The sequence below is a fragment of the Melopsittacus undulatus genome, chromosome 11 (genome assembly GCF_012275295.1).
Source record: "Melopsittacus undulatus isolate bMelUnd1 chromosome 11, bMelUnd1.mat.Z, whole genome shotgun sequence".
NCBI classification, from domain to species: domain Eukaryota; kingdom Metazoa; phylum Chordata; class Aves; order Psittaciformes; family Psittaculidae; genus Melopsittacus; species Melopsittacus undulatus.
The window spans coordinates 14,976,652-14,997,568 of NC_047537.1; the positions used below are offsets into that span (position 1 = coordinate 14,976,652).

Sequence of the window (20,917 nt, forward strand, 5' to 3'; positions counted from 1 at the left end):
GTACCTGAGGAATAATGGTTAGCCTCGATCGAAGGTCATGGAGACCAATCTCTGCAATTTTCACACCATCAATCTTAATTTCCCCTTTTGCAGCTTCCAGGATCCTGAAGAGAGAGAGCGTCATGGAGGACTTCCCTGCTCCGGTTCTGCCAACAATCCCAATCTACATCAGATTGCGGGTTTAACAACAAAGCAGATGATAGTTAAAATGAGAACAAAACCCAACAAGATCCTGAAACAACCTCCCAAGACGCCTCTAAGATACTTGACACAATATCTGAATCTAAGACAGAACGTAACCACCCTTCCCTACAAACACCACGTCATACATTGCAATGTGGATATTGTCATTCCCATAATTTGAATGGTATTCATAGAATCCCAGACTGGTTTGGGTTGGAAAGGACATTAAGATCATCCAGTTCTAACCCTCCTGCCATGGGCAGGGACACCTCACACTAAACCAGGTCACCCAAGGCTCTGCCCAGCCTGGCTTTGAACACTGCCAGGGGTGGAGCATTCACAACCTCTCTGGGCAACCCATTCCAGTGCCTCACCACCCTCACAGTAAAGAACTTCTTCCCTTTATCCAGCCTGAACTTCCCCTGTTTCAGTTTGAACCCATCACCCCTACTCCTATCACTACAGTCCCTGATGAGAAGTCCCTCTCCAGCATCCTTGTAGGATATTATTGCATATAAATACATACATAGACCTAGAGCCATCCTAGATAACTTTTGGTGATGAGCTGAAATACCCATATTAGGAGTGCAAGGACAAGAAATAAAGGCTTTTCAGAGAGCAATTCTGACTTTATGGTAAGCACATGTATCTTCATTCCAGAAGATGGTTGTCATCCTGTCTGCTTAGTGTAAGGATAATTCTCTTTTAGTATCAGCCTTTAAGTGGAGGACTTTCCCATGCTAATTGCTCTGTCACCAGCACAGAAACCCCAGAACTTTCAATTGAAGCATGAAGAAATGAATGTCCCAGAACAAAGACAATTTCCTGATTAAGCAAGCAAAGAATGTCATATCCTTCCATGCCAGAAGTTTCACAGGGAAAGCCAGGGAGCGGAAAAAGCTGGAATTCTTTCTCCCATCTGCACTGCTTCAGGAAAAACCACCCTTGTCACTGAATTTTTGTCACTTGTGCGGGTTCCTCCTACACCATGTACAGCAGCCTGTTGCCAAGTTAACTTGGGAAGTCCAAAAAGCCCCATGCACTTGGTCCTGCTGCTTCCAGCCTGGAGGATGCTGCCACACCAGCAGCATGGGTGTCACTGCTAGCTCCTGCAGTGCCAGCTGGAGTAGGTCTTCACCAATGGGACAAGTGTGCTTGTAGATCCTGTCCTCTACTCCACGGCTGTCACTGGCAGCCCAAGAGCAAAGGTCAAGCAAGGACACAGAGCTGGTGACTCACCTTTTCTCCACCGTGCACTTGGAGGTTTAGACCCTTCAGCACTAGATCCAGGCCCTTCCTGTACCTCACTGAGTAATTCACAAACTCCAGCTCTCCCTTGGATGGCCAGTCTTCTGGGGGGCTCTTGCCCTCAATAACCCAGGGAGCCTGAGGAAAACAGAAGTCAGAAGTGCTTTGTAAAGGTTTAAGGAAAAGTAACTCGAACCCAGATACAAACATTAACATTTGTAGGTTACTAGAAATAGGTCTGATAAATCAAATCTCCATTATCAAGTAAATTCAAAATAATGAGGCAAAAGCATGGGTTCTGAAGCATCCACCCATTTTGGTGTTTGTTGTGAAGTTTACAGGAAAAAAAGCCTGAGCATACAGGGCCAAATCCTCACTGGATATACATTTACATTTTTTCCATTAACTTTATTAGAACACTGCCTGTTTCATGCCAGTTCAAGCTCTGGCTTATAACATGTACCAAGTATCTTGTCTAGCTTTGTTTTAACTTCCAGATTAAATCCTTGATCTCCAGAACCTTACACTGCAGTTCTCCTCAGATCCTTTATTTCCTCATTAGTATCCCATATAACACACCCCAGTATGTCTGAAAAGCAGCAGATTTCCCAGCATAGCTCCATCTGCGCCCCCTAAAAGTCTCTAGCAACAAAGGTAGATGATTGGATGCTTTCCCTGGATTTGGCAGGACAGTGTTCCTAGGTATGATGGTCTCTCATGGGAGACAAGGACTGATTACACTGATTAAATAGAAATACTACTGAAAACATGTGCACAGCCTGATAGCTGCACTGCAGCTGCGCCCACTAGCAGGATCACAGCCCCATCAATGCAGGTAGGACTATGCATCAAACGCTTCAAACCCAATGGGAGCAATATTCTGGTGGTGAAACTCATCTCTCTTGTGCTACAGCCTCTCACAGTAGCAGCAAATGAGATGCTGAGCACAGGCTGCATAAGGACAGTAATAATTCGGAGCTGTGATAGCATAAATTACAGTTCAGAGCGTGACATTTGTTCAGGTTAAATGAGAACACTCTCAGAGCAGGAGTTGTCTCAAGAGTCTAAAGAGAGACCATGTAAATGTGGGCATTAAAATTTCACCACACTTGATGGTGAGCATGCTTGATGCTCGGTAGCTGACCTCTGTTTCGGTTTCTGAGTACTCTTTTATTCTTTCAACAGCCACAATGTTAGTCTCAAGTTCAGAAGTCATTCGGACCATCCAATTCAGAGACAAGGTCACCTTGGAGAAGACAAGGAGCAAAAGTATCACCCACAGAGGAACAACAAGTTTAATAATAACAACAACAAAACCAGATGCTGCTATTACATGGATTCACATTTATACTGCAAATGGAATAATTACCTTTGCATTGACATTAATACCATTACTGGGGCAAGAAATCTACAGAGAATCAAGTGCTCAGGTGAAGAAGCTTCTGCATCCCATGATGATTTAACAAATGGCCCTCAAAAAAGCTGGTTGGAAGCAATTTCCCTAGTCATGGGTCTCAATGGAAAACTGAGGCCATTAAACCTGCTAAACTGCCCACAGCTTGGGTGAGTACCGTTTATCGTGCCTATTTTATGAATCCTATTGATCTGCCTGTGATTACCTGGACATACTGATCACACCTAGCAGGCATGATGCAGGTCACATTAAGCCCATACTGCTCAAATGACCTGTTCTTGGTGGGTGCACCTCACACTTCTTGAGCTTCCCACATGCTGCTGCTGGGGATACTGGGGTGCAGCACAACCTCAGTACTCCCAGAGTGCCCTGAAATCCTACTGCATGAGAGCTTGCTAATGGTCTGTCAGCATTCAGTGTAAGTCTATTGTTTCCAGATGTCCCACAACTCATTTTATTTTATTCCTTATTAACTTCAGCTTTAACAAACTTAAATGATTGCCAATATATCCAGACCATCCACAACAATGCAAACCCATCAACAAACAGAAAGCTATAACACATACCTGTAATGCATACGATACTGAAAGTCCTACCAAGCCGGCATTCAGGCTGTTTTTACCAATCACAGAAAAAAGGGCAGCAAAAAGGACAATACAGTTCCCCACAAATTCAACTCGAATGCCCAGCCACCTGGGAGAAAGGCAGATGCAAGCAGAGTGGTAAATGGTAGTTTGGACCAGCTAGGGATGCTCTAAGTGGGAACAAGAAGTTATATGCCTTTTTACCTGTTTGATACTATACCAGGATAGTAACTTTTCTGATTTTCATCCATCCTCAGGTCACTGATGTCTATGAAGGACTTCACTCTGCCGTAGGCTCTGATGACACTGGCCCCTGATACTGTTTCTGAGAAGTGGGAGTAGATGGGAGATCTGCTCACGGACTCCAGGCGCTTCAGCTGGCGGGAGGTAGCTACGTAAAACCGCTGCCATTTTGGGCAGAAAATGGAAGGAAACATTAAATACTTTCTCTTTTAATTAACAGTGAAGAATTTGTTAGGTTAAGGATTTGAAGGAGATTGTTACTGATGCACTTCAACCCCCTCAAATATTCTCTATACTAAGAATTTCAAGAGAGCTATCTTGGTTCCACTTCACAGCAGTGTTGGGTAACTGCAATTTCTATAGACTGTAAGTAGAATTCCTTCATGTCCCTTTCAATTTAGTTAATATAGCCTAAAATAATGAATCCATTTGTAAGAGCCTCATTTTTCAAGATGATGAAGCACAAATCTGCACCTCCATTATCAGGTCTCTATTTACACTCTAGAAAATAAGCTTCATTTTTGCTCAGAAATCAATAAAATTGATGCTTTCTATTTTCAACACTTTTAACTCCTCACCACCTTAAGCGCTTGTCAGTATGTCAAATATATACACACTTCAATATATTGACGTGCACTACAGCTCTACCTCTAGCAGTAGGCTTACTTGTTATTACTTAAGAGCAAAAAAGAGTTATGCCTATTTATTCCATGGTCACATCTCTCAGGACATTTCTGTTTCTGAGAGAATGATGTTCTGTTTACACCAACCTATTATTACTGCAGATATTTCCATTTCCCCCCAAATTCATGTTGTTTGCCCCTAAAAAGAAACACGAGCCATGGAGTGAGAATCATTGCAATGGTAGTCAGACATTTTTCCAGTTACCTGAACAAAGAAGTACAGAATTGCAAGTGGAACTATAACCACAGCGAAGAGCGGAGTACTCGCTATAATTACAATCATCGTCGATAGAGAGGTGAAGAAGGTTCCGAGGAACATCAGGATGGTTGGCGGGATCACTTCATCGATCACATAGATGTCCTTTGAGAAGCGGTTGATGATCCGGCCGGTAGGAGTGGTGTCATAGAAGGACTGTGGGGTGTGAAATTTGTTCTCCAGCAGGGCCGTGTGGAGGGACCGGGCTGCATTAATGCCTCCCATGGCCAGGGTGAAGGAGCTGATGAGTACTATGAAGCCTAACACATAAAGAGGAGATGTGTTAACCAGTAAACATGATGTTCCCAATTCACAGCTCTGACTCGCTGCAGTTTGTTGTGCTAGAAGCTTGTTTTGCTTGACCGTATTCCCTGCCCACTCTTCTCTTACCATGCACATTAGCACTACAGCATTGCAGTTGCTGCTGCCTAAGGCAAAGGAGCGTGTCATAGAATCATAGAATAGTTAGGGTTGGAAAGGACATTAAGATCATCTAGTTCTAACCCCCCTGCCATGGGTAGGGACACCTCACACTAAACCATATCACCCAAGGCTCTGTCCAACCTGGTCTTGAACACTACCAGGGAGTCATGTTCTACATGTCCTGTAGGATTTCACCATGCCGTCCACATTAGACAGATGCACAATCATCTTCCCTCTGCTTTCCTCAAGCCTCCATGAAGTCCTAATGCCACAACTTCACCCCAACCCTTCAGTCTCTTCCACACCCATATTTGTATGTTTTCTATCCAACCTGCCTCTCTCAAGCTCCCATGTCACCCCCTCCAAGGACTTCACAACAAAATTAGAGGTGTTGGGCTGAGCTCAGACTTCATAGGTCCAGGTTACATTACTTCCCTTTCTGAGGACAGGATCTGGGGGGCAATTCTGGGCCACAGCAACTACTGCCATGACATTCCCACCTAATTCCTCTTTACTAAACATTGAGACATCATGATTTCATCTGGCCTCACCTTGCAGGAGGCCCAAGGCAGCGTAGACCCCGATTCGCATGGCTGTGTTGTGCTGAGACCCATTTATCACGGGCTCATTGGTCCAGTCACTGAGCCACACGTTGGCCCCAATGGCAGCAGCATTTTGACAGCAATATAGGAAACATATCACTAAAGAAATGACAGGGCCGACAGCCTTCATGTATTGCCAGAACACTGTTAGCTTTACCTGCAAAATCACACAGCACAACTGGTTTGTACAACTTACACAGTCAGGAGTTTGAACAGTGTAAAAGACACAAATTCTTCACCAGAGGAACTGCTAAATTCAAAACGGCCCCAAGCCCTAACACACCCCAGGGAACAGTTCATCCATCGGTAAGGACATTGAAAACAAGTCAGAAATGTCTCTGAAATCCCCCTTTCCTCCATTTTGAGGTATTTTGTTAGTTTTGTAGGGGTCTAGTTTTTAAGACTATGAAAAAAAGGAAGAAAAGATGTAACAAGAACAGGAGCCAAGTTTTTCAGGCAAAAGAAGCAACTTGGCAGGCTATCGAGCTCAAGACTATTTTAAGTGGCCTATTTAAAGAAAAGTGCTGAATGTGCCTCCATTCAGGTGTCTTTGCAGCAGCTTAACTGAGGTACCAAATGCTGGTGCACCCCAACAGGAACATAAACAGATGATGCTGCTGGAAAAAAGTAAAGATGCTGTCTCTAAGGTAGCGCAAGAAGGCAAAGAAGCAGGAGACAGAGACTCAGGACAAAACCAAGTCTTATAAAACCCCCAAACCCATGAGAAGAAATAATTAAAGGAACAAGTGTTGTTGATTAGGGACTTTGTAAACTAAAATAATCCACAGAAACAGTTAATTAGATGTCTGTGCCATGGACCATGTATATCAGGCTCAACAGGAAACACTGAACCTTCTGAAGTAGAGGGAAGGGGATTGCTTTAACAAAACCTCCTGCTCTTTCTTTGACTTTGGTATTCCCATCTTCTTTTAATTTCTTTTCTCTTTTTCCCTGCTCCCATTCCAACTCTCTGGCTCTGTTTGGGAAGAGTACAGCCTCTTTTGTACCTATAAAATGCTCCCAAAGATGGAGTGGCAGGTATCCTTTAGGCAGACCAGACCTGCTGGCACACAGCAGGCAGCTGGCTCCTATAACCCACTGCTGCGGTTCATCAAACAGCCTCTGCTGCAGCTGGACTCAACAGCAGCCAAACGGGTTTAAAACCAACAGTGCTGAAAGCTCTGCAGCACAAAGCAGGGCTGACAGAGCACAGAGACACGGGATCAGGCAACTGTGGCAGGAGCTGGAAGGGATTTTTTTTCCCCTTTTCCCTAAGTGCATAGCCCTTGCCAGGTGCAGAAACCTCTGCCAAAATCCCAGATTTTAATGATCTGTGGCCACCATATTAATGCCTAATGCCTGCAGCCATGATTTATACAATACATTTAACAGAACTGGAGCAAATGTAGAAATAAACCAGAAAAGAATGCAGGAGAAGGGAGTGGGGAATCAGACCATACCGTTCCTGTTTCAGCTGTTTCAGCCTGAATAAGTTTCTCATTCGGGTTTTTTCTTGGCAGGGGAGGCTCTGCTGGCTTCTTTTCACAGATTCTTCGTTTCGTTGACATCTTGTTGGGACATTCTCCTCCCTCAGAAGATATGACACTAAGCTCCCTGGTTAAAACGCAAGAGTCATTAGGAGAAAAAGGGCGTATTTTGGCAGTGCTACACCAGGAATGGGCTGCGGCACATTGGACTTATTCCCAGCTCTTCTGCTGAGCTCCCATGCCAGCCTCACTCACAGCCATAGGTGCCTGTACCACCCCTCTGAATGTTCACTGATGCTCAATGGTGCCTGAAACATGGTACTCGACAAAGGTACCTGGGCTCTTTAGTAAAGGCCTTTAGAGGCTTCATCACAAGACAGACATTTCAAAACTGCTTCTCTGTTTTGACATCAACAGTAGCTGGACAGCATCTATGGGAATGGTTATAAACACTTATCAAGATTTCCAAGATTCCCAATGGAAAGGCACAATGCAAAGGGTTTATTTATCATGCAACTCATAGCAGTTAATTGTTGTGTGGGTTCATACATGCAGTGGTGTTAACAAGAACCAGAGTTGCTTTTGGGCACTGGACTGCAGGAAGAGATGTTTGATCTTCTTTGCATGTTCTTTCACATTTATTTTCAGAAGGACACCAAACCAATTTATTTATAAGAGGAAATTAAAGCCCCCACTGAGAAGCCACACATGCATAACATCTTTCAGATGTGTTTCACCCCAGACACACACATGAACCTCATGTTTACCTAAGAAACTGTTTGCGGACCTCGTTTGTCACTGGTTCGTTATCTGCCAGATCGGTGTGGATGCTGAGAGTGTCTTCAGCTAACAGGACTTCCTCCTCCTCCAGCACTGCAAAACAAGATCTCGCCTCAGTTTCTGCTGAATAAAGCAGACAGCACAGAAAAGAGGTGGCTATGCAAAGCAAGACTCATGAAAACCAATTCCATAGCAGGAAAATCATAGTGCACAAACTTGCCAATAGTTTTGCTTACATCACTTCTCGTAACCAAATTGTAAAGATCTGATAAGGCAGGTTGGCTGCTGCCAAATGAATATACATCACATTCAGTTGGCACATCAGAAATGTTAAGCATTAGTACTAAATTCACTTCTAGGGCATGCTGAAGGCATGATCTTGGGATGGGGGAGTCATGCAGAAACTACTGCAAGCCTCTGCTGCTGCTACAAGATACCATACATGTTCCCCTCTGCCTGTCTGGAGCAGTGCTGCAATCAAAGAGCATGGGAACACTCTCACATAGAGGAAACATTTACTGAAATGCTTGTCTTCTATTATTTTATCAGAATCAAACCAAGCTTAAAAGTGACCAAGATTAAAATCGCATTTCAACCTCACTATATGAAAAACAACAGCAGCATACAGAGGAAAAATACCATACCCTGTGCAGCCCCTTTGACAGCAAGTACAGTTGGTTCTTGGCTACTCCATTTTCCTGCTGAGCTTGACTTTGTCAATTGTAAAATAAATTGCCAACTTTCAAAATTTCATGATTTTAAAGAAATCTGTGGAAACGTTTATCAATAACACAGACCTGGCCATAGGCAATGATTTTCATAGCAGGGCAGAAAGGCAAATGCCAGGTTGTCATGAAGAAGCGGGGGCCCCTTTATACAGAGAAAATAGCTATAATCTGGTTGACAGAAAAAGACATGTTTTAAGAAAAAGCAGCTCTGTACCTGTTGGTTCGTCCTCTTCGATGTCTTCATCAAGTGCGTAATTCCGCAGGAATTCTGCAAAGGCCTTATTCTGTTTCAGAAGGTCTTGGTAAGATCCCATTTCAGAGATTTTGCCATCTCCCAGGACAATGATATGGTCCACCTGAGGCAGGAAGCTGATGCCATGGGTCACCAGAATTCGGGTCTGGAAAGGGAAAGAGAGAAAAAGCCCCCATCTCTCAGCTGTCAGGACTAATGCTACTCAGAAAGCCAAATACTACCACATCTCTGGGACAGGGAGTGAGTTACTGTGTCAAGGTGAAACGCCAGGGGAAACAGAATGTCCTTTTTAGTCGGATTACCTTGGAAATATGCACAAGAACTCACAGTGCTTCCTGCTGCTTGCTGATATAACCATGGAGGGAAGTAAACCAACTGAATTATCATTCCCCCTCTCCCTTATGCTGATTGTCATTGCAGCCCTTCCCTTTTGAGCTCTGAGATAGTCTGAGAAGTTCATAACAGGAGTAAAGGGGAAGCAAAGAACCTGCAATTTGACTGCAGGCTGCCAAAGACCTCTGTAAAACCAGCGAGCTGTTACAACTACCTCTGCACTGCCTCCAAGTACCAACAAGCAGCACTATGCTGATAACCTGTGCAAGTTTCTGCAAATGCCTTGGTTTTGGAGGTCTTATTGTAGGGATCTTAAAAGACCAAGTTTCTGCCTCTACACGCTCTGACTAGATCACATCACTTCTGGGCATGCCTGAATAGCAGCTCATTGCAGTCTGTGCTGTGGGGAAAAGGTGCCCACACTGCCAATGGAACACAATGGTACTTCCAGCTTTCCTGTTACCCATCAGCATTTGTGTGTGCTTTGAAGAGGATCTAAACGCCAGCTTACCTTTCCTTTAAGTACCCCATCTGGACCAATAACTTTGTCAAAGATGTGCTTTGCAACATGCGAGTCCACGGCAGAAAGAGGATCATCCAAGAGGTAAATGTCAGAGTTGCTGTACACTGCACGAGCCAGGCTCACTCGCTGCCTCTGGCCACCAGAGAGGTTGATGCCCTGGGGAGAAGAGAGGAGAGAACAAAACACATCACACAACAGCAGCTATGACTTTCCATGGCTCTCACCCAGTCAAACACTCAGATGCTAAATCGAAACATAAGATGCTGAAGAGAATAACCCACTCAGAGCCAGAGACGGGAACAGAACGCCTCTAAATCTGTTTGTTCACTGCCAAACTTCCACTCATCCAGCAATCTGGAGATGGAATAAGCCTCTTGCTTAATACACTCCTAAAGGGAGCTGTTAAAATGCAGAACTATAAAAAGGAAGACCATCAACCAGGATGTAAAATGCAAACATTCAAAGCAGGGCTGCAGCACCTGGAACCTCTTCCTTATCTCTCATCTTACATACAAATCCATATATCCACCCCATATCCTGGAATCTATCTCGAATTTAGTGGCCTATGAAAAAGAAATAATCTTTATTGGTATCACAGATGTAAAAGTTTCTCATTAAAATGAGATGCTAAGGGATGATCATATCATTTTTTCACTTGAAGCACGCCATGTGTTACCATGTTTATCTCTATAGGAAAAGGAAGGGCTTTACATATTCTGGACAGATGCACCTTCACAATTGGACAACGAATGTAAGATGCTCTGATCTTCCAGGACTAGATGTGCAATTATGCATCAGAGCATGAACACACACTTAAAGTTAGGAACAAGTTCAAGTCCAACTGCCTTGCACAAAACTGCTTTGCATGTTTCAGTGTTGATTGCAGCAGGGATGCCATTGTAAAGATCAAACGGTATCACGTGCTGACTTGATTCTCTCTTAAGCTAGAACAGGAATCACCAAACAGGTCTGACTTAAATTACCTATTCAAGTAAGTTACCTTCTCTCCTATCTCAGTCTGGTCTCCTCCTGGCAGCACTTCCAGGTCACTTTTCAAAGCACAAGCCTCCAGGACATTTTGGTACTTTTGTTCATTAGGAGCTTGGCCAAACAAAATGTTATCTTTCAGCGTGGCATTTTGGATCCAGGCTTGTTGAGGCACATAAGCAACAGAACCCTACAACAAGGAGAAAGAAAGGAAACCTTTGGCTTGTAACAAGCAGCAATTCATGCTTACAACTCTGATTAAGATCTGCAGCACCTGTTTGATATACATCCACATCATACATATATGTGTACTAAATGTGAATGTATAGATGACAGAATCAGGAAAGTTATTTCATATAAAACACAACTGAATAGGTGTGGCCAAAGCCCAAATAAACACACAGACAAGCTGCCACAGGAGCAAGGAGAGTTCCCTCTCTAGCCTGATATGCACGATAAGCAATGGCAGGCATAAGCAGTACATTTCCATACCATCATTAAATGGCATCATAAACAATACCAACCTTGACAGCCACTTCTCCTTCCAGCTTTTCCATTTCACCCAGGAGAGCAGACACCAGAGAAGACTTCCCACAGCCAACATGGCCAACAACGGCAACCAAAGCACCACTGGGGACCAACAGATTTATACTGTGGAGGAAACAGGCTGGAAATTAATTAAACATTAGTTTACTACAGACATTATGGGTCTTTAAACCAGGGCTGAAATACACAGTGACAAATCAGCCTGACTGGATATAGCAAGCATAGCTTGGTTGCTGGTCTTCTCTTCCTTTTCTTGTGTATAATCAACCGTAACCAGAAATGTCGGGGTAAACAGAAACCCAGCATTAATCTATCCTGTTGGCTGTTAAAGAGGCAGGATTGATAGCAAGCCCCTTTGCTGTGTCATATCAGTCCATCAGCAAGTCAAACAGGGTTAATTTTGATAGCATTTTGATAGCAGACATCTTCCAGAAGTCTTTTTGGGTCTTGATTTTAAAACCGAGACCAATTGTACAAAAGTAGTGGATGAACGCATCCCATCTAAAATGTTCAAATCACTTCAGTATCCTGTTTCCAGTGCTAGTAAACAGGGTTCAGAACAACACAAGAAAAACAAAACTTTCCCAGTTAAAATGCTTTATTGTTTCCCCCACTATGTTCTTGAAGAACCTGGTTTTGAAGGTGAACTGATACAGAAAAGACTGATGGACACAGTTTCCTTGCCATCAAAATGCCTTTCACTAATGAGATCAAGCCAAACTTGTGTCTGTGATGCAGAACTAGGGCTGTAATTCTTATGCAGATTCTTACAAAGCAGTTAGTTGATGCTTTGAACAGTGAAAGAGGGTTTCTGTTTGTTCCTTTGCTTGTTTTAAGGAAAAATTCAAAGCAGAAAGCCTCAAAATCACTATGGTTTTGAATCTTTTTCATTATTCTTTCCCTCTCAGTTTTACTTTACTGCTCCTTTAGGAAGTCACCAGGTAACTTTTAGGCCCAGATGGCTGACAATTTATGGCTGACAATTCTTTCTGATGTGTAAACGCCAGAACACTGAAGTAAGCTGCAGATAGGGTTGCCTGGACAAAACTGGCTGCTTTGAACTCCAAGCACCTTGCCTGCAAGTTACCCATGTACATAAAACCTGTTGACATAATACACTCAACACTGCAGCTCCTCAGACTGAGCATTCTAAGAATACTTCTCAGGTTTCTGTGATTTTAATCTGACAACAAAACCTAAGTGTTTGCTTCCAGGCATTTGATTTGTTTTTATTCCTTCAAATTGGCCAATGAGCAGTATGTGCACTCCCTTAGTTTGGAAATGGTCCATCTACAGCCAGAGGGATGAGTATGTCACAAGATGCTTAGAAGAACAGACCATTGATGGCACACCCAAGTCCAAACCCTGACATCCCAACTGTCCCCATAATTCAGGAGATGAGCTTGACTTGTCCAACACTTTAGTTCAAAAAACTGTCTATTTAAGAAACTTATGCAGCCTTTCTGTCCTTTAACAGGTAACTATTTTATGCTGTTGCTGTGGAGTTAATGCCTTACAGCACTGTTCTGTAAAGCCTAAATACTATGAGGCATGAGGATTAGCTGAGTGTTTCAAAGGCAGAAGAGAGGCACACGTGATGTGTGGAAACAACCTTTTCCAGAAGCAAGCTGCAGGTATTACTAAGCATCTTTCAAAGAGACTGCCCAGAAGCCAGAAACCAGGTAGACGTGGCACTGCAACTGCATAAAGGTATCTTACTCTTTCAGAGATGGCTTCAGCTCCTTTCCCCAGCTGAATGATGCATTTGTTACACTGATGGCATTGCCTGTATGACAAAAACACAATAATAGAGAAGGCAGGAAAAGTATTACACAGAACAGTATGGCCGAGAAACCAGCAGACAGAAGAATCTTTATTTCTGGGTGTTTCATGTACACTGCAGTTCCCTTTTCTACTGGCATGGGAAGCACAGTCTCATGACTGTGGGTCACAAGACAGGCTTCTTAAGAGTGAAAATAACTGATTGCAGCTTAAACTATAGACTGGAGCTTACAGACCTATGGAGCTCAAAATATGCCCTCCTCACCCTGCCCTAGTGATGCTGGTCTCAACATTTGCTGCTCAGAATCCCTGTCCAACTGTTAGCATAACTTCACTTAAGAAACCCCTTTCAAGTTGGTAGGAGACCACTTCATGCTGCTGGCTTTAATGTATCCGATTAAATTTCCCTCTGAGCAGCTTTTTTCTTGCCACACTAACAAGTTACAGATCTGCAGGCTTTCTTTACCTCCTGGTGGGGTGATGTAGCACAGTATCTGCATGACAGCCACACAACCATCCCTCCTCCTTCTCTATGGCATCACACACAAGAGAAGTTTCAAACCACAGTATCAGCAAAGTGTATTACATGAGAAAACATCTTTTGGAGACTACCTGGTTTGCTCATTTGTTTTGGGGTACTGTTTCCATAAGAAGAAATCAAAACTGTTCACAATGGTCCTGAGCATTTGTGCAGCATGAAACGTTTGAACAGGTCTTGCTGTCCCTAGTCAGTGGATGCACTTCACTATTCAGTGCTGTTAGCATCCAGTACATTGCAGATGCAAACTCAGGCCCAATGACTCAGCTCAAAGCTCAAAAACAGACAACAACTTCTGTAGTTTCCACACAGTCTGAACAACAAACACGTACTTCTCAAAGCAGCCATTTCTTTTCATTAAAACCAAGGTTATTATTGTTATTTTCTTTTTGCCTTTTTTCAGACCTCAACCAGTCCAAACCAAATACAGAAGGTTTATTGTATTAGCACAATGTAGAGAAATAGTGATGTCTTTACCTGGTGCAATCACTTTTGTTTCCACAGAATTCGGATCAAGTTCATCATGACTCAGGAACTGCTGAATTCTCTTTAGGGAAACACTTGTCTAAGAAAAGAGTGTGACATTATTTTATCATTCTTTTCATGGGGATTTAATGCTCTTACTACTGAAAAAGAAAGCATGCAGAATGGCTTAAGCTTTCACCCCTGGGCTTCCTCAGCAGTGACTCATTCGTTCCCTGCCATCCATCTGATGGTGAAATTCAAGCTTTTGAATGGTGAAATTTCTCAGCCCAAGCTGAGTTCATCTGAGCAAAGCAAAATTCACACAGGCAAGAGCTCACTCAGGAGCCAGGCTTTCCAATACAGGGCAGCAGCAGAGAAAGGGCAGCAGAAAGAAAAGAAAACCAGCTCACAGACAGAGGCAAGGGATCTCTGCATGCCAGAAACTAGAGACACCTGAGGTTCTTTTTGCTCAAGCTGTTGAAAACAGCTTCTGTACCAGATCCTCCTTACCTGCGCAATGTTGCTGATGACTTGTGGAAGCATGCTGAGGGGAAACTTTAAGATATTAAACAAAGAAAGGGAGACAAAAGCCTTTTCTGCATCCAGGATATTCTTCTCGTCCACTGAGACATACACAGCAAACGTTGTCAATGCCACCTGAAAGCCAGAAAATGAGTTTGCTGTGAGAAGTGTAATATTCTGACATTTTCAGAAGCAGTCAAGCCTGATAGGCATCTTTGCAATAAAAGTATCAACAACAAAATCAGGCAAATTCTCCCTTTCTGACCTTTTCAACATGCTTGAAGAATGACAAGTCACATGAGCAAGTCGATACAAAAAAGGGCATGTGGAATAAAATAGCTTTTGGATTACTAATGGCTACACATTCAGTTGGAGATTCAAGAGGTGAACTACAGAGCTTGGGTAAATACAAATGAGAAGTTGCTATCTGGCTGTGGTTTGGCTGCATTTCCAACCTTACCCAAACGAATTTTCCCATTGTTAACTGCAGGCTAAGCAAACAAGGCTTACTGATCAGTAGGAAAGGGAGTAAAATCCAGGTTTTTTGCTGGTTCCCTGTATGACAGGGACCATCCATGACCATTCTATGCAGTAAACTAATGGTGAGTAGGAGCGAGGATGTGTATTTTAGAAAGCTCATTTAAGGAAATATGAAAGAAGCAGGATCTTGAAGCCATTAAGAATATTTCTGCAGGGTTGGACCTTCAGTTTTAAAAACTAGGAATATTTTTGACCAAGAACTTATCTGAATGCTTTTGTTATCATTCCAGAAAAGGAATGAAGTAGAAAACAGAGAAAAAAATGAGGAAAAACGCATTTCAGAATTAGCAATGTACCCTTTGGGCTTTATTTTTTTTACATAAATCAATCTTGATTTTAGATAGAATAATTTAGAATGTAGGTAGAATAATTTAGCAACTCCCTCTCTCACTAAAGCAAGCAGAGCACTGTAACATAAAAGGTAGAAGAGAGCTAAAGACAGACGTTGTCCTGATTGACTCAATTGATTTCTTCTTGCTATTTTGGCTATGCACAGGTATCTCTGAGCTTTCAAATTCTAGTTTCAATTTGTTATGGCAAGTATTCTGAAGTGGTTGGAAATCCTCCAGTGACAGCAATTCCCAGCTTCCACTGGCAGGCTTTATCAAGAAATACTTTAATACCGATTAACAAAGAGGCTCTGGAGAACAGGGAACTTTGCTTCAAAGCATGTGAATATGGGGGGGGAGGGGTTAAGAGTATTTACATTTTATTCCTATGTACATTTAGCAAGCAGAAAGCCCCACACTTCTCCTTCACAGATGTACTTGTCCATGCAAATTCCATTTACCAGGAATGGTGCGCTGATCCATGCAAAGTTGGACAAAGAATTGAGGTAGGCAGATTTTTTGAGGACTCGCAGCTCATTCTTTCGTATCTCCAACACCTTGTCTGAGAACGATGGCTCCCAAGCATAGAGCTTCAGCACTTTTATGCCACCCAGAATCTCATTCATTAACTTAATGCGCGAGTCTTTATATCGCATTTGTTCCACCTAGGTTATTAGTAAACATAGAATACAAAGTGTCACAGGAGAAGAGAGCTTTCCACATATCGTCTCATAGCTGTGATGGTCCTTGGGCTATTTCTAAAGAGGATGCACAAGATAATTGAAGAAAGACAAACTGCTCTCAGTATTACCATGCAAGTCTATACCTCCAAAGTAATCAGAAACCAGAGTACAAAAACTTTCCCCTTATCTTCACTGTTATGCTTTCTAAGCCACCTTAAAGAAGGATTCAGGCACTTCACAAAAATACTACTCTGCTTCTTCCTTTGATTTTCCTAATATGCATAGCTGTATTTCTTGGGGTATCTTTTGACAACTGTGGTTATTCCTAGCTTATTTTTGTTCCTATGCATTAGGATACAGTGCTTCATGCTTATTTAAACAACATAAAAAATCCCTGCTCAGCTGTATAGATAGAAAACCTGCATTCACACACATGCACACCGACTTAAGCAGCTCTGCGGATCTTATAACAGGCAAGGGAGAAAAGGAATGTTAACACTAACGTGACAGCATCAAAGAGATTTAGTGGGAAGTCTGGATACCTCTTTAAGGCATACAATAATAGCACTCTGTTACTAAGGCTGTGCTTAAATGTCATAATTTATATTTGTTTTCCAACTCTTACCTTTATACATCAACAGAAGAAGATTTAACAAACCATCCACAGAGTCACTGATAGGCTGCACAGCACAAGCCACTTACTACTTTTTTCTAGCACAAAGCCAGAGGGCACTATTATATTGGTTTTTCCAGCCTTCCTCGACTAGAGACTACAGAGAAAGGAATAAAGGCTCCTTTTACCTTAAGACACTAATTCAACTTTAGCCCAGATCAGTAGCAGCAAAAAAATCAACACTGGCTATTAGCATAAAACCCAGGCTGCCAGGTTTCGGTTCCCATCTCTGAAAACAGTCATTCACAGCTTAAAGAACAGCATTTATTTCCCTTTTCTTTAGATGCTCCTAGAAGGAGCTCCCAGCCAAAGGGATATGGAGACAAAGAGATTTGCTAATCCCAGAAGCTGCTCCAGCAGTATGAAAAGCCTCTAACTCAATGCCACACCTTTCCCTTAAACAGCATTCAATTCATTATGGAAAGCCTATCTGAGATGATATAGTTATTAAATATATTAGTAAGATCTTACTCATAAGTGAACTGGGCCAAATGGCAGCTCATTAATGGTCAAGACAACCACTGATGCCTTAACTTCTCATAGCACAGCTGCCAATTCAGGTAACATCACCTCCTCTGCTGGTACCTTACCTGGAATGCTCTGGTTTTCATTGCTATTGCAGAGTTAAATGGGATAAGTAAAACCATCACAGCAACTCCTGCCAGCACAGAAGGCCCTAAAGTCTTGATTGAAAGAAAAAAAGGTAAGTTGTTGTTGAACCCAAGTGCTGCTGTTCCCCATGGCAAACACGAAAACAACAGCAGGTTATAGAAACAGAAATCAATGTGTTACATAGACAAGTTGAACTCCTCTCAGTGAAGTGTTCTGAGTCTACAGAACAGCTATGAGGAGACAGGAAAATATGACAGCATCCACCTTGAGTTATTATTGTGCTCATATTGGTAACAGCAGAGTGGTTTGTGATTTGCCTGTTAAGTGGTTCCCAGTGGGAGGGAAAAGTAAGTCTGAACTAACGGAAATATAGACCTATTGATCATGTGTTTCTATGATTCTATTGAGCAAATGTAGAAAGGGAACAAATAAGCCACACAGAAGGAGTTTTTCCATTGACTTCACTCTGACCTCAGGAACTGCAATTACCGAATTAACTCAGTACCCTCAGTGCGAGTAAATGTATACAAACTGCTAGTTCATCCCACCAGCAGAGCAGTAACTCATAAAGCTGCTGCAGCTTAATGGCTTTCAAATCTAAATCAATATGGTTAAGCTGGTGCTACTGTTTATGCAGTGAAACAGATTAATTGCATAGGAACATCTGAAGGCTGAAAGGCAGCACTCTAAACTGAACCTGGAATAAACCAACTTCACTGGTGCAAAGGAAAAATGATGGTTATTCCAGGTGAGATTTGTTTCATGTTGCTTTGGACAAAACTTTATATGGTGTGATATAATCTTTAAATATGGCTTACATTTCTCATGGCCAGGGTTGTTTTTCTGTTTGGTTTGCTTTTTAAACCATTTCCTTCAAGCTCTCACTTGTATCAACTACAATGAACGCTGCAATAAGTCCAAGACTGATCTTATCAAAGTATGGTAGGGACAGAGGAGACCTAAAGCCTTCAAACGCCTTATCTTCTTTACCAGATGAACATAATAATTAAAAGATGAAGGGTGTACACCACTGCAAGCTGTTTTACTACTGGGCAGAGAAGCAAGCTTCTAAGAAACCCCCCAGAACCAAAACCAACAGTAAAGGGTCAAATTAACAACACCACCACAAAAAGCTTGCACATCAGTCAGACAAATCCTGATGAAAAATGTCCCAATGTCTGTACCTGCCAGAGGAAATACAAAGCCAGGAATATCTGGAGTGGGGCAGACCACAGCATGTTCAGGAAAGTCATCAGGTCCATGAACCGCTGGGCATCCACTGACATCAAGTTGACGATTTCTCCAACAGTAGAAGAGCGCTTTGCTGAGTTTGTGATGACTAAGGACTGAGAAAGAAGAGAGATTCAGTAGTTTCACAATCCTGATACACGTGGAGAAACACAGAGCAGAAATCCTCCATTATTATCAAAAGACACTCCCCAGAATGTGCTTCTCCAGCAAGAATAAAATAATGCACATCTACATCAATTCACAATCTCCAAAGAACAAGACTTCATGAAATAGTTCACTCTATCTCGAGCAGTGTGCAGCACTGTGAACAAAACCTAGTTGCATCTAACCAACCCATAGCACAGACATGCTATTCTCCTGGATCCCGTTTCTGAATAGATAAAGTGAACCAGCAGATGCCTGGGATATGGCTGGTGATAAACCAACATTAAATTGCTGATCACTAGAAAATTCCATAAAGTATGATAGAGGTACTCCTAAAAACTCACCAAACCACCAATCTTTCCTATATCAGGAGGCTATTCTTCAATATGCCTGCTCTTCCCTGAGTATTTCAGAATGGAGGCCACTTGCTTGGCTTATACACTGATCCTCCAGCCCATGAAACAACTCCAGTCTTACCTTTCGGTATATCACTCCAGTGATCCCAGTTCTCAGCCGCATCCCAGTAACAAAGCAGTACTGGAAATGCTGGTGAAGTATGAGTGTCTGCAGCACAGCACAGATAAACATCAAAGCAGCAATCACAAATCCCCACCAGGCTGGGGCATCTTTGTTCTTAATGAAGCCAATTAATGCACTGTGGTTTGGGTTTTTTTTCCAGGAGATTGGGGAAGGAAAAGAAAAAAGAAACAAAAATAAAACACATGCAGCAAGTTTCATGGGACATAACACAGCTTCCCTCAACTGTGGCATCGTGCCACATCCTCCCTCTAACCACAGAAAGTAAACAGCTCTCCAGGATGCGAGCTGAGTTACGATCTCAGTCAAACAACATTGCAAGAATCCAACAGTAAAACCCCAGGCTTTGCCAGTGAGTAAGTCCATTTGGAAATGACGCTGGAGAAAATGAAATACTTTAGGGTTTCCCCTGAGATCCAGCATTTAAACACATGGCTCACTGTCTGAGCTCGGTTAGGCAGCCCCCCAGGGCAAGAGGTGAATGATAGGACACAGTAGGACTGTGCAGTAAAGCAGGCGAAACCAGCTTCTTACCCAAATCCTCCTCAAGCAGCCCAAGCGCTCCTGCCTGGGGTGTTTTCCCATAAAAAGAAGCTAGATTAAAAGGCATCATCCTGGATGGATGCTTAAAGAGTTCTTCACTCCTCCTTTTCTGGTACTGTTAAACTGGTGGGTCATCTTTTATTAATAAGCCATTTCTTACTGCACAGAGCTGCTCTCCCTGCACACTGTCACATAAGGAGAACAACATATGGCAATGTCCAGTGTACTCAAAAATCACACTGGTGATTTCAGCCTCCTGACCACAGTATTGGGTGGTTAAAATATGGGAGGAACAAAGATTTGACTCCATGGTTCAAATAACCAGCAGGGGGAAAATACACCTGGAAGCTACAAATCAGGCTCCAAAGCTTCTATGGAATGGAAGCATGAGGTTGCTACATCTTTCTTCTTCCATTCCATAGAGATATTCCTTCTGCACTGCACCAGTTTGTGCTATAAGTGGACAGCTTCAGGAAAACCTCTCCCTCACAGTCCCATCATGGGATTCAGCAATCGTTTTAGAAACATAAAACTGTCTTACATGCAATATGCCACACAGCCATGGCTGCTTCATTTTCTCTTACCAATAGCAGTGCATTTTCCAAGGATTCAGGAATTTAGACTCAAGAAGAAATTCCCCATCATATGCCTTGAGATACCAGTGACAACATATCCGGGAATTTAGGCAGATTTGAGAAATTCCCAGAATAGATCATACTTAATGTGTTCCCAGAAGGAAGCCAGCTGCCCCCTCTTCACGAGGGACTCCAGGAAAAGACAGACTGCAAGCTATTAAATGTCACCATACTGGATTGGACCCTCTGCTTAGCATATTTCTGGGCATGTCACAAACTACCCACAGAACAACATGATCTCAGAACACAGCTCCACACTGGTGCTATGTTAAGAGACACTCATATAGGAGCAGGGCCCTTTCTTTCTCCCTTCTGCACACCTACCTGTGGCCTCCATCCAACCTCCATTCCTCTCTCATGCATTAACAGGACTATGTGCTTTTCCATTGA

At 42.7% G+C, this 20,917-nt stretch overlaps 1 protein-coding gene across 3 annotated transcripts in view; it reads right to left on the minus strand.

Annotated features, from left to right (window-relative positions):
- Positions 1 to 20,917, minus strand: part of ABCC3 (ATP binding cassette subfamily C member 3) — a 49,493-nt gene that overhangs the window by 2,864 nt on the left and 25,712 nt on the right. The window contains exons 9-28 of one of the 3 annotated variants that reach the window (XR_004079972.2): positions 19,290 to 19,467; positions 18,602 to 18,763; positions 17,396 to 17,488; positions 15,911 to 16,114; positions 14,569 to 14,715; positions 14,071 to 14,158; positions 12,993 to 13,059; positions 11,252 to 11,378; positions 10,741 to 10,917; positions 9,729 to 9,896; positions 8,846 to 9,029; positions 7,891 to 7,996; positions 7,097 to 7,250; positions 5,586 to 5,793; positions 4,561 to 4,871; positions 3,634 to 3,833; positions 3,412 to 3,538; positions 2,576 to 2,677; positions 1,423 to 1,569; positions 5 to 104 (exon numbers count right to left, since the gene is read on the minus strand). Coding sequence is in view for 2 of the 3 variants with exons in the window: in XM_005144257.3 (XP_005144314.2) it covers positions 5 to 163; positions 1,423 to 1,569; positions 2,576 to 2,677; positions 3,412 to 3,538; positions 3,634 to 3,833; positions 4,561 to 4,871; positions 5,586 to 5,793; positions 7,097 to 7,250; positions 7,891 to 7,996; positions 8,846 to 9,029; positions 9,729 to 9,896; positions 10,741 to 10,917; positions 11,252 to 11,378; positions 12,993 to 13,059; positions 14,071 to 14,158; positions 14,569 to 14,715; positions 15,911 to 16,114; positions 17,396 to 17,488; positions 18,602 to 18,763; positions 19,290 to 19,467 (3,109 nt within the window). In the remaining variant the exon portion in view is untranslated. Of the gene's footprint in view, positions 1 to 4; positions 164 to 1,422; positions 1,570 to 2,575; positions 2,678 to 3,411; positions 3,539 to 3,633; positions 3,834 to 4,560; positions 4,872 to 5,585; positions 5,794 to 7,096; positions 7,251 to 7,890; positions 7,997 to 8,845; positions 9,030 to 9,728; positions 9,897 to 10,740; positions 10,918 to 11,251; positions 11,395 to 12,992; positions 13,060 to 14,070; positions 14,159 to 14,568; positions 14,716 to 15,910; positions 16,115 to 17,395; positions 17,489 to 18,601; positions 18,764 to 19,289; positions 19,468 to 20,917 lie in introns of those variants that run through there. The other 2 variants (XM_005144257.3, XM_031044818.2) reach the window with 2 other exon arrangements.